General features: G+C 40.8%; 1 protein-coding gene across 2 annotated transcripts in view; it reads right to left on the reverse strand.

Annotated features, from left to right (window-relative positions):
- The window catches only part of DMGDH (dimethylglycine dehydrogenase), an 81,420-nt gene that overhangs the window by 59,630 nt on the left and 7,569 nt on the right, over positions 1-14,221 (reverse strand). For both annotated transcript variants that reach the window (XM_064376074.1, XM_012462099.3), the window contains exon 2: positions 10,272-10,446. In XM_064376074.1, the coding sequence (XP_064232144.1) occupies positions 10,272-10,446 (175 nt within the window). The remainder of the gene's footprint in view (positions 1-10,271; positions 10,447-14,221) is intronic.

Here is a 14,221-nt window from a genome sequence, read left to right on the forward strand (position 1 = left end):
TCTCAGAAGCCTCTACTACCTCAAAAAGTCCAGTGACTGATCTCAAACCATCCTATATTCCAGTGGCTCCAAATCTTTCACTCATACATTTACACCAAATACAAAGTTTTCAACATCACCATTAAAATATGTATATTTTTTTCTTTCATGTGATATATAAATATTAATAGACATCATAAACACACAAAACAACTTAGAATAAGTGAATAACTCAAAACATTTTTTTATTTTATGTATTGTGTAGAAAAGCTTTTGAATATGAAGCTTATTAAGAACATTTTAACAAGAGCTATGTGATTAATACATTTCATTATTTAAATATCTATGCTACATTAACATTTGTAACACAGCAATGTGAAGGCCTCGTTCTGGTTTTATGTTATTTTGAGACTGCTTTTACTGACTGTATAGCTGCAGAAGACACCACTCAGTGATGCAAAGACCCAGGTGAAAGAAGCACGTGATTGGCTGTGTCTCTGCATCCTGACACCCCTTCCTCCACCTCAGTCAACACCCATACGAAGGTTTCTCTTCACATTTCACTATGACATTTCATGTTCTCGTGTCTGCAAGTTGTTGTTACAAACTAATTGGAAGGTATTGCATTTTCTTGTATTTTAAGTAAATGGGAACAAATCCTATTGAAACTCCTCATTTAGAAAAATTTTAAATGGGTTAAAAATTTATTTCTCACATACATGAGAGTTTTCCTATGTGATACATATCATTTTGGGGCAGAAAACCTAACAATACCAACATTTCCAAACTTCCCTTTTCAAAATGCTCTCTTCCCAATAGGACTATTTTGCAAAAGGCAATTATATCTCATTTACTGAAAGCATCACTTTTACTGTGAAGGGACAGGCTGCATCTATTTTTTTAAATATATAATCTGCTATGTAGAAATGACTGGCAGCCATTTGCATTCACAAATCTTTTAACTACTGCTAGTAGATAACCAACAAACCTCTATGTAATACAACACTCTAAAGTTCACCCCTCTCCTTTTCATCACACATTATATATATATAATATATATATATCACACATTATATACACACACACACATATATATATTTTATTGTACTTTAGGTTCTGGGGTACATGTGTAGATCATGCAGAATTGTTGCATAGATACATACATGGTGAGGTGATTTGCTGCCTTCATCCCCCCATTATCTATATCTGGTATTTCTCCCCACGTTATCCCTCCCCACCCTCCCCACCGTCCCCATTCCCCACTGTCCTTCCCCTAGCCACAGTGTATTATGCCCCCCTCCCTGTGTCCACGTGTTCTAATTATTCAACACTCGCCTATGAGTGATAACAATGCAACGTTTGGTTTTCTGTTCTTATGTCAGTTTGCTGAGAATGATGGTTTCCAGATTCATCCATGTCCCTATGAAGGATACAAACTCATCATTTTTTATGGCTGTGTAGTATACCATGGTGTGTATGTGCCACATTTTCTTTATCCAGTCTATCATTGATGGACATTTGGGTTGGTTCCAGGTCTTTGCTATTGTAAACAGTGCCGCAATAAACATACATGTGCATGTGTCTTTATAATAGAACAATTTATAATTCTTTGGGTATATACCCAGTAATGGGATTGCTGGGTCAAATGGTATTTCTAGATCTAGGTCCTTGAGGAATTGCCACACTGTCTTCCACAATGGTTCCACTAATTTACACTCCCACCAACAGTGTAAAAGTGTTCCTATTTCTCCACATCCTCTCCAGCATCTGTTGTCTCCAGATTTTTTAAAGATCGCCATTCTAACTGGAGTGAGATGGTATCTCAATGTGGTTTTGATTTGCATTTCTCTAATGACCAGTGATGATGAGCATTTTTTCATGTTTGTTGGCCTCATAGATATCTTCTTTTGTAAAGTGTCTGTTCTTATCCTTTACTCACTTTTGAATAGTTTTTTTTTTTTTTTCTTATAAATCTGTTTTAGTTCTTTGTAGATTCTGGATATTAGCCCTTTGTCAGATGGGTAGATTGCAAAAATTTTTTCCCATTCTGTTGGTTGCTGGTTCACTCTAATGATTGTTTCCTTTGCTGTACAGAAGCTCTGGAGTTTAATTAGATCCCATTTGTCTATTTTGGCTTTTGTTGCCATTGCTTTTGGTGTTTTAGCCATGAAGTCCTTGCCTATGCCTATGTCCTGAATGGTTTTGCCTTGGTTTTCTTCTAGGGTTTTTATGGTGTTAGGTCCTATGTTTAGATCTTTAATCCATCTGGAGTTAATTTTAGTGTAAGGTGTCAGGAAAGGGTCCAGTTTCAGCTTTCTGCACATTGCTAGCCAGTTTTTCCAACACCATTTATTAAACAGAGAATCCTTTCCCCATTCCTTGTTTTTCTCAGGTTTGTCAAAGATCAGATGATTGTAAACGTGTGGTGTTGCTTCTGAGGCCGCTGTTCTGTTCCATTGGTCTATGTCTCTGTTTTGGTACCAGTACCATGCTGTTTTGATTACTGTGGCCTTGTAGTATAGTTTGAAGTCAGGCAGCATGATGCCTCCAGCTTTGTTCTTTTTGCTTAGGATTGCTGTGGCTATGCGGGCTCTCTTTTGGTTCCATATGAAGTTTAAGGTGGTTTTTTCCAGTTCTGTGAAGAAGGTCATTGGTAACTTGATGGGGATAGCGTTGAATCTGTAAATTACTTTGGGCAGTATGGCCATTTTCATGATGTTGATTCTTCCCAACCATGAGCATGGAATGTGTTTACATCTGTTTGTGTCCTCTCTTATTTCATTGAGCAGTGTGTGTAGTTCTCCTTGAAGAGGTCCTTTATATCCTTTGTTAGTTGTATTCCTAGGTATTTTATTCTCTTTGTAGCAGTTGTGAATGGGAGTTCACTTTTGATTTGGTTCCTTGTCTGCTATTGGCTTATAGAAATACTTGTGATATCTGCACATTGATTTAGTATCCTGAGACTTTGCTGAAGTTGCTTATCAGTTTCAGGAAATTTTGGGCTGAGATGATGGGGTCTTCTAAATATACAATCATGTCATCTGCAAATAGAGACAATTTGGCTTCTTCTTTTCCTAATTGAACACTCTTTATTTCTTTTTCTTGCCTGATTGCTCTGGCTAGAACTTCCAATACTATATTGAATAGGACTGGTGAGAGATGGCATTCTTGTCTTGTACCAGATTGCAAAGTGTCATCTGCTTCCAGTTTTTGCCTGTTCAGTACGATATTGGCTGTGAGTTTGTCATAAATAGCTTTAATTATTTTGTGATATGTACCATTGATACCTAGTTTATTGAGGGTTTTTAGCATAAAGGGCTGTTGAATTTTGTTGAAGGCTTTCTCTGCATCTATTGAGATAATCATGTGGTTTTTGTCTTTGGTTCTGTTTATGTGTCGGATTACATTTATAGACATGAGTATGTTGAACCAGCCTTGCATCCCCGGAATGAAGCCTACTTGATCATGATGAATAAGCTTTTTGATTTGCTGTTGCATTCTGTTTGCCAGTATTTTATTGAAGATTTTTGCACTGATGTTCATCATGGATATTGGCCTGAAGTTTTCTTTTTTAGTTGTGTCTCTGCCTGGTTTTGGTATTGGGATGATGTTGGTCTCATAAAATGAGTTGGGGAGGATTCCCTCTTTTTGTATTGTTTGAAATAGCTTCAGAAGGAATGGTACCAGCTCCTCTTTGTACGTCTGGTAGAATTCAGCTGTAAACCCATCTGGACCCGAGCTTTTTTTTGTTGGTAGGCTATTGATTCCTGCCTCAACTTCAGCCCTTGTTATTGGTCTATTCAGGGATTCAACTTCTTCCTGGTTTAGTCTTGGGAGAGTGAAAGTGTCCAGGAATGTATCCATTTCTTCCAGACTTACTGGTTTGTGTGCATAGAGTTGTTTGTAATATTCTCTAATGGTAGTTTGTATTTCTGTGGAATCAGTGGTGATGTCCCCTTTATCATTTTTTATTGCATCTATTTGATTCTTGTCTCTTTTCTTTTTTATTAGTCTGGCTAGCAGTCTATCTATTTTGTTGATCTTTTCAAAAAGCCAGCTCCTGGATTTGTTGATTTTTGAAGTTTTTGTCTGTCTCTATCTCCTTCAGTTCTGCTCTGATCTTAGTTATTTCTTGTCTTCTGCTAGCTTTTGAGTTTTTTTTGATCTTGTGCCTCTAACTCTTTCCATTTTGATGATAGGGTGTCAATTTTAGACCTTCCCTTGCTCCTTAGGTGGGCATTTGTTGCTATGAATTTCCCTGTAGACACTGCTTTAAATGTGTCCCAGAGATTCTGGTATGTTGTGTCTTCGTTCTTGTTGGTTTTGAAGAACATATTTATTTCTGCCTTCATTTCATTGTTTATTCAGTCTACATTCAGGAGCCAGTTCTTCATTTTCCATAAAGTTTTGCAGTTTTGAGTTAGTTTCTTAATCCTGAGAGACTGTTATGATTTCCATTCTTTTGCATTTGCTGAGGAGTGATTTACTTCCAATTATGTGGTTGATTTTAGAGTAAGTGTGACGTGGTGCTGAGAAGAATGTATATTCTGTGGTTTTGGGGTTAAGAGTTCTGTAAACGTCTATTAAGTTTGTTTGGTCCAGATCTGCATTCAAGTCCTGGAATTCCTTGTTGATTTTCTGTCTTATTGATCTGTCTAATATTGATAGTGGAGTGTTAAAAATCTCCCATTATTATTGTGCAGGAGTCTAAGTCTCTTTGTAGGTCATTAAGGACTCGCTTTATGTATCTGGGTGCTTCTGTATTGGGTGCATATATATTTAGAATAGTTACCTCTTCTTATTGTATTGATCCTTTTACTATTATGTAATGCCCTTCTTTGTCTCTTTTGATTTTTGTTGGTTTAAAGTCCATTTTATCAGAGACTAGAATTGCCACCCCTGTTTTTTTTTTTTTTTCTCTCCATTTGCTTAGTAAATCTTCTTCCATCCCTTTATTTTGATTCTATGTGTGTCTTTGCACATGCGGTGAGTCTCCTAAATACAGCACACCAGTGGTTCTTGGTGTTTTATCCAATTTGCCAGTCTATGTCTTTTGATTGGGGCATCTGGTCCATTCACATTTAATGTTAATATTGTTATGTGTGAATTTGGTCCTGCCATTTTATTACCGGTTGGTTGTTTTGCGCTTTGGTTGGCATAATTTCTTCATTGTGTCATTGGTCTTTACCATTTGGTTCTTTTTTGCAGTAGCTGGTACTAGTTTTTCCTTTCTGTGTTTAGTGCTTCCTTCAGGAGCTCTTGTAGGGCAGGTCTGGTAGTGACAAAATCTCTCAGTAATTGCTTATCCATAAAGGATTTCATTTCTCCATCACTTATGAAGCTTAGTTTGGCTGCATATGAAATTCTGGATTGAAAGTTCTTTTCTTTAAGGATGTTGAACCCTACAAATCCCCACTCTCTTCTGGCTTGTAGGGTTTCTGCCGAGAGATCTGCTGTGAGTCTGATGGGCTTCCCTTTGTGGGGGACCCTTAGTATTCCCTCTGGCTGCCCTTAGTATTTTTTCCTTCATTTCAACCCTGGTGAACCTGATGATTATGTGCCTTGGGGTTGCTCTTCTAAAGGAGTATCATTGTGGTGTTCTCTGTATTTCCTGTATTTGAATGTTGGCCTGCCTTGCTAGGTTGGGGAAGTTCTCCTGGATAATATACTGAAGAGTGTTTTCCAGCTTGTATTCATTCTCCCCGTCATCTTCTGGTAAACCAATCAGGCATAGATTAGGTCTTTTCACGTAATCTCATATTTCTTGAAGGCTTTGTTCATTTCTTTTCACTCTTTGTTCTCTTTTCTTGCCTTCTCATTTTATTTCATTGAGTTGTTCTTCAATCTCTGATATCCTTTCTTCTTGATCTATTTGGCTATTGAAACTTGTGTATGCTTCATGAAATTCTTGTGCTGTGTTTTTCAGCCTCATCTAGTTGTTTATGTTCTTTTCTAAGCTGGTTATTCTAGTTAGCATTTCATCTAACTTTTTTCAAGGTTTTTAGTTTCTTTGTATTGGGATAGAACATGTTCCTTTAACTCAGAGAAGTTTGTTATTACCCACCTTCTGAAGACTGCTTCTATCAATTCGTCAAATTAGTTCTCCATCCTGCTATGTTCCCTTGCTGGTGAAGAATTGTGATCTCGTGGTGGGGGAGAGACCTTCTGGTTTTTGATGGTTTCCTTCTTCTTGCACTGGTTTCTTCCCATTTCGTTGGATTTATATAGTTTTGATCTCAGGTAGCTGCTTGAGGAGGCGGCCTTTCCTTTGTCTGCCTGCAGAGGTGCTGCTGGGCTGCCACAGATTGAGTGGAGCTGCTGTGTCTTTCATTTACTCAGGAAAATTAGGCCAGCTTCTGCAATGACGGCTTCCCTTCCCCACGCTGAGCTCGATCATTCCTGGTTGCTCTCTAACTGATGTTCTGGGTGCGTAACTCTGGAGTGAGAGTTTTTTAGCCTGCTGGGCTTTGTGCGGGGCAGAGGGGAACCGTCCTGCCGACTGTTTCACTGCATTCAGTTCCCCTTCTTACTCAGAGGCATGTAGCTCTGTTCCACTGGCTTTTTGACTTTCTCGGAGTCAGACAGTGCTTCCACCTAGATCTATGCTGACAGCCCCCGGTGCCGGCCAAAGTTGCTGTTCTGCCCTGTTCAGGCAGCTCACTGAGGCTTTTCAGCCCAGCGAAGATCTCCTGTTCTGTGGGTTGTAGAGGTCTTGGGTGGAGCACTGTATCCAAACCGAAGTCCCAGAGGGGGAGATCCTCTGGTCCTCCGGTCGGTTGCACGCACCTCCTGGGTAGGGCAGTGCCCCGCCTTGCCTCAACTTGCCCTATTTGGTTTATACCCACTGTCCAACCAGACCCACAAAATGAACCTGGTACCTTGTTTGGAATTGTGGAGACGACTCGGCTTCTGCGTCTCTCTCGCTAGCAGCTGCTTTCCGGAGCTGCGTCTTATTCGGCCATCTTGGGATCCCCAACCCACATTATACTATTTAAAGCACTGTTTCTATAAAACTAATCACAATGGTGATATCCTATAGCAGGCAACCTGCGCTATGTCATAGTATACGGAAGACAATGGAAACATGAGGACACCCCCAACATGAAGTGCCAACTTCTCACTTAGTCAACCTTGAAATCATATACAACACATCATCCACATCAAATGTGAGGGTTATTTATAAATATCAGTAAAGCTTAACTTCTTTCTTACATTTGCAGACAAAAACAAATGGAAAAGTTCTTAAATCATCTTCCTACACCACACATGGATCATCCTGAATCTTTAGTCCTCAGCAACCCAAACATCTACTTTGGTACCATCCCCAGGGGCAGCCCCTTCTGGAGATCCCAAGCTCCAAAACTCCTTTTTACTCCATCTTTTCTTGTTTCCCTGGATCCACATGAAATGCCCTATACTATTGAGAGTATTGTGAGCTGACAAAGCAGTCTTGTTAAAACCTTAGCATTTATGGATTTGTGATTCCATTTAGAAGATTCATTTTGCAGGCTGTGCCTTCCTCTCCAAGCATTTGATTCCTACACTCTCCAGATATTTCCCTCATGGAACACATATCATGCTTCAGGGAAACGGCCCTTATTTTGATAGTCTACCCCCTCTTAGCTGGCTCTGCAACTTTCCTTATTCTCATATCTACTCCACAAATATCTCTGTGTTAAATATTCCTAATATGGCCAGGCTCAGTGGCTCAAGCCTATAATCTCAGCACTTTGGGAGGCTGAAGTGGGAGGACTCCTTGAGCCCAGGAGTTTGAGACCAGCCTGGACAATGTAGGGAGACCTTGTCTCTACAAAAAATTTTAAAAATTAGCACGGTGTGGTGGTGTGCACCTGTGGTCCCAGCTACAGGTGCTGATGTGGGAGCATTGCTTGAACCCTGTAGGTTGAGGCTGCAGTGAGTCATGATCGTGCCACTGCACTCCAGCCTGGGTGACAGAGTGAGACTCTGACTCAAAACACGAACAAAAGACAAACAACAACAACAACAACAAAAAAAACACCTAATATGTTTGGATTTCTTCATGCTGCTGCTCAGAGGGAGGCCTCTTTGACTTGCAAAAAAAACCCTAGAGCGGTGGCTCACGCCTGTAATCTCAGCACTTTGGGAGGCCAAGGCGGGTGGATCACGAGGTCAAGAGATTAAGACCATCCTGGCCAACATGGTGAAACCCCATCTCTACTAAAAATACAAAAATTAGCCAGGCGTTTGGCATGCGCCTGTAGTCCCAGCTACTTGGGAGGCTGAGGTGGAAGAATTGCTTGAACCCGGGAGGCAGAGGTTGCAGTGAGCCGAGACTGCACCACTGTGCTCCAGCCTGGAAACAGAGCAAGACTCTGTCTCAAAAAAAACAACAACAAAAAAAAAAACCCCTAGAATCAACTTCCTAAGACAACTCTCTTTTATTCCATGGGGGCCAAATAACCTGGCTTCCAATATCTGATTCCACCTTGAACTCACACTGCATGGATCCTCATTCTGTAAACCACAGCCTAATACCTTGTGTGCAAAGCAGGATAATGTCTTTCCCCACTCACTTTGGTATATTTTTAAGAAAAATTATTTTGCGTAGTTAACTTTTAGATTAAGGGTATGTTGCTTTTTATTCATGGGACATCTAAGAAATAAAATCCCAAGAAATCCTGTATCTTATTCTAAAATGCAGGCCAGGCCAGTTGCAATGGCTCATGCCTGTACTTCTGAGGTCTTGGGAGGCTGAGACTGGAGGATCATTCAAGGCCAGGAGTTCAAGACCAGTCTGGGCAACATAGTGAGACTCTCATTTCTAAAAACATTGAGAAAATAGCTGGGCATGGTAGCGTGCACCTATATAGTCCTAGCTACTTGGGAGGATTGCTTGACCCCAGGAGTTTGTGCTTATAGTGAGCTATGATCGTACCACTGCACTCCAGCCTGGGCAACAGAGAGAGACCCTGTCTCAAAAAATAATGATAATAATCATATTAATAAAATACAATGCAGGGCACATTAAATCAGTATATAAGTGAGCAAATAAGTCAAGCAAACATTAAAGTGTATGCATTGAGTAACAATTCAGAAGTGGTGAGAGGGTGTAAGCCCTCCCTCAAAGGGTGTTTCCACTTGCCTAAATTCCCCTACTACTAAATGCTCTTTTCTGAATTGCCTCAAGGCCCCTGGCTCATTGCTCCCTGGTCTCTGTTGGCAGGTCACCTCTTTGAAACATCCTCCCTAGCACCTCCTTCTCCTCCTCCTCCATCATGTTGCACCCTGGACTGTATTTTACTTTTTTTCATCATGATTACTCTCTAGCACTGATGGGTGTTTTCTGTCTGTCCCACCAGAATGTGAGCTCCACAGGGTAAGAACTTTGGGTTTATGTCTGGGCAGCACTCTCCTCCAGATTCAGCTGGAAGCAGGCAACCCTCTTCATGTTAGACTCTCCATCTTGTGCTTTGAGCACATGCTAGATGTCAAAAAGCCCCTTAAAGCAGGGCTCCCTCTTGTTATCTGTTCTCAGCAGAGGAATGCTAATGATGAAATGGGATGATGAGCAGGGGCTAATGCTGCCCAAAAGAAAACTGCACCAGCAGTCATAAAAACTTCCTCTCCCATCCTTAGCTGATGTCAGAAATCCATGGTTTGACAATGTGACAGCAGTATCAATTATGGCGCAGCCCTGGAAGAATTATGCATACCATGAAGTATACAAGACTGACTTGGCCTTGTGCCTTATGTAACACAAAAGCTGGGCCACGCATTTGCAGTCCTCATATTCAAGTCCTCAGGGGTCAAGCTATCATCTCACAGCATAAAATTAAAACCATAAGTAAATAGAAGGACCACCAAATGCAAGTGAGGGGAGTATAGCTAAGGATCTTGGGCCCATATCCAGGCTCACCCAGACAGTATCCTTCCATACAAAAGCTAACATATATTATTCAACACCATGTATTTAATAATTTTACACGTTAACTCAATCTTCATCACAATCCTATTAAGTACTATTAATATTCATATTAAGACTTCAGAAAATGGAAACTTACATAACTTGCCAAAAGTCATAAGGGTAGAAACTTGCAGAGCCAGCATTTGAATCCAGAAGCCATATGTTCAAGATAAAAACATCATAAATGTTGGTCGTCATCTGGAAGTACACCAGTTAAACTACAACTGCACTTCCAACTCTATTGAAAGCTCTAAAGAGCTCACAGTTGGGAGTTGTGAATGAGAAGGAAATGGACTACACTCATGCACAATTCCACACTTAGGACAGTTTGGGGTGCTTTACTTACTGCGTGCCAGGTAGATCCAGCCGTGAGCTCTGATTTCTCCAGCAGGACCACATCTTTCATCCCCGCTTTGGCCAGGTGATAAGCCAGACTCACACCAACACAGCCACCTCCAATTATCACTGTTTCTGCTCTGTCTTTCCACTGTGTTTCTGCAGATAAAGGTGGTTTTTCCTCTCTAGAAGAGGTAAAGTTAAAATAGGAACTTTACTCGGTGATGGTAGTTATAGTTCTGGCACTTCCCCTTACCGGTTTCTCTAATACTTAACACCCACTGACTGAGATTTGCATGATATTGATTTAATAATTTGGAACATCTAAACTGTGACTTAGGCAACCTGGTTGGGGGAGGGGTATTTGAGCCCCATTCCATATAATGATTCTGGTCCATTGAAGCTACTATAGCCGAAGAAATAAACGGTAGCTTCTTTTTTTCAAAGAATCTGGAGAATAGGTCGGGTTTGGTGGCTTACACCTGTAATCCCAGCACTTTGGGAGGCCAAGGTGGGAAGATCGCTTGAGTCCAGGAGTTCAAGATGACCCTTGGCAACATGATGAAACCCCATCTCTATAAAAATACAAAAATTAGCCAGGTGTGGTGGTACATGCCTATAGTCTCAGCTACTTGGGAGGCTGAGGTAAGAGGATTGCTTGAGCCCAGGAGGTTGAGTTGAGGCTGCAGTGAACCATGATTGTGTGACTACACTCAAACCTGTCCAAAAAAATATATAATAATAATAATAATAAAGATTTAAAATGGTACACCTGTCTGGGTACTTTACCATGAATGGAGCTTGTAGGACTGGAAGTGGCTCTAGATGAGGCTGAGTAAGTGGTGAGTGAATGTGAAGGCCTAGGAGATACTGTACACTACTGTAGACTTTATAAACACTGGACACTTAGGTTACACCAAGATTATTTTAAAATATATTTTTCTTTTTTCAATAATAAGTTAACAGCTTGCTATAACTTTGTTAACTTTATAAACTTTTAAATGTTTTTTGACTTTTATAATAACACAGTTTAAAATGCAAACTCATTCTACAGAAATATGTTCTTTATATCCTTATTCTGGAACCTTTTTTCTATTAAAATATCTTCTTTTTTTTAAGTTTTCAATTTTTTTTTCAAGACAGCATCTCACTCTGTTGCCCAGCCTAGAGTACAGTGGCTCGATCTTAGCTCACTGCAACCATTGCCTACCTGGTTCAAGCGATTCTCCTGCCTCAGCCTTCTGGGTAGCTGTGATTACAGGTGCACACCACCACATCCAGCTAATGTTTCTGTTTTTAGTAGAGATGGGGTTTCACCATGTTGGCCAGGCTAGTCTCAAACTCCTGACCTCAAGTGATCCTCCTTCCTTTGTCTCCCAAAGTGCTGGGATTACAGGCATGAGCCACTGCACCCAGCCTCAAACTTTCTTATTAAAAACTAAGACACAGCTGGGCCCAGTGGCGCACGCCTGTAATCCCAGCACTTTGGGAGGCCGAGGTAGGTGGATCATGAGGTCAAGAGATCGAGACCATCCTGGCCAACATGATGAAACCCCATCACTGCTGAAAATACAAAAATTAGCTGGGCATGGTGGTGCATGCCTGTAGTCCCAGCTTCTCGGGAGGCTGAGGCAGGAGAATCACTTGAACACTGGAGGCAAAGGTTGCAGTGAGCCGAGATTGCAGCACTGCACTCCAGCCTGGGCGACAGAGTGAGGCTTCAACATAACAACAACAACAACAACAACAAAAAACCAAAACAAAACACTAAGACACAAACACACACATTAGCCGAGGCATACGCAGGGTCAGGATCATCACTATCACTGTCTTCACACCTTTACATCTTATCCCACTAGAAGATCTTCAGGGGCAATAACGTATACACAGTTGTCATCTCTTTTTTTTTCTGAGACAGGGTCTCATTCCATCACCCAGGCTGCAGTGTAATGGTGTCATCTCTGTAAGTTCTGCTTCCCAGGTTGAAACAATTCTCATGCCTTAGCCTCCCGAGTAGCTGGCATTACAGACATGTACCACCATGCCCAGCTAATTTTTGTATTTTTAGTACAGACGGGGTTTCACCATGTTGGCCAGGCTGATTTTGCACTCCTGGCCTCAAGTGATCTGCCTGCCTTGGCCTCCTAGAGTGCTGGGATTACCGGTGTGAGCCACCGGGCCCTGCCATAGCTGTCATCTCTTATGATAACAATGCCTTCTTCTGGAATATCTCCTGAAGGACCAGTCTGAGCCTATTTTACTGTTAACATCTTATTTTATAAGTAGAAGGAGTATACTCTAAGTAGTATACTCTATTTTATAAGTAGAAGGAGTATACTCTAAGTAGTATACTTTATTTTATAAGTAGAAGGAGTATACAGTCATTTATTATCATTGTCAAGCATTATGTACTGTACATAATCGCATGTGCTATACCTTTATGTGACTGGCAGCACAGTAGGTTTGTTTAACCAGCATCACTACAAACACATGAACAATGTGTTGCATATGACATTATGCAGCTGTGATATCACTAGGTGATAGGAATTTTTCAGCTGCATTATAATATTCTGGGACAACCATTGTACATGTGGTCCATCATTGACCCAAACATCATTATGAGTCATATGACTATACATATATTATAATATGTATATTATATGTGTGTATGAATTTTAAAGTAAATTGCAGGTATCATACCCAGTTACTTCTAAATATTCTTGTGCTAGTTTTATGAGAAAAAGGACATTCTCTTACATAACAACAGTACAGTTCTCAAAGTCAAGGAAGTTAACATTGATATACTATCATCTAATCTATAGTCCATATTTAAATTTAATAAATTATCCCAATAATGTATTTATAGCTACTTTTTTTCCAGGCAGGGATCAAATCCAGGATTCTGTCTCTTTAATCCCCTTTAATTTAGAATAATTCCTAATACTTCCTTTGTGTTTTATGACTTTGACATTTTCTTTTTTTTTTTTTTTGAGACGGAGTTTCGCTCTTGTTACCCAGGCTGGAGTGCAATGGCGCAATCTCTGCTCAACGCAACCTCCGCCTCCTGGGTTCAGGCAATTCTCCTGCCTCAGCCTCCTGAGTAGCTGGGATTACAGGCACGTGCCACCGTACCCAGCTAACTTTTTTGTATTTTTAGTAGAGACGAGGTTTCACCATGTTGACCAGGATGGTCTCGATCTCTTGACCTCGTGATCCGCCCGCCTCGGCCTCCCAAAGTGCTGGGATTACAGGCGTGAGCCACCGCACCTGGCCAACCTTGACATTTTCTAAGAGTACTAGCCAGTTATTTTATAGAACACTTCTTTTGTTTGTTTGTTTGAGACGGAGTCTCACTCTGTTACCCAGGCTGGAGTGCAATGGTGCGATCTCAGCTCACTGCAACCTCTGCCTCTCAGGTTCAAGCAATTCTCCTGCCTCAGCCTCCTGAGTAGCTGAGACTATAGATGTGTACCACCATGCCCAGCTAACTTTTGTATTTTTAGTAGAGACGGGTGGGGTTTCCCTACATTGGCCAGGCTGGCCTCGAACTCCTGACCTTATGATCCACCCACCTCGGCCTCCCAAAGTGCTGGGATTACAGGGATGAGCCACCATGCCCAGCCAGAACACTTTTTACTGTGAATTTGTCTGGTGTTTCCTCGTGATGAGTGTTGTGTTATGCATTTTTGGCAAAAACATCATGAAAGCGATGCTGATTCTTTCCCAGTACATATGATGAGGAAGCATATGATGTTGGTTTGTCCCGATATTAGTGTTGTTTCTATCTGATGACTTGCTTAAGGTAGTGTCTGTCAGATTTATCCAGTAAAGCTACCATTGTTTCCTTTGTATAAGTAATAATGTGAAGTCTTACTTTGAGACCATGTAAATATACTGGTCCTTATCAAACTTCTACTGAGTGGCTTTAACATCTATTGATATTTCCTAACCCCATCATTC

Source organism: Aotus nancymaae, unplaced genomic scaffold (genome assembly GCF_030222135.1).
Source record: "Aotus nancymaae isolate 86718 unplaced genomic scaffold, 86718_ANA_hifiasm-v0.15.2.pri h1tg000014l, whole genome shotgun sequence".
NCBI classification, from domain to species: Eukaryota; Metazoa; Chordata; class Mammalia; order Primates; family Aotidae; genus Aotus; species Aotus nancymaae.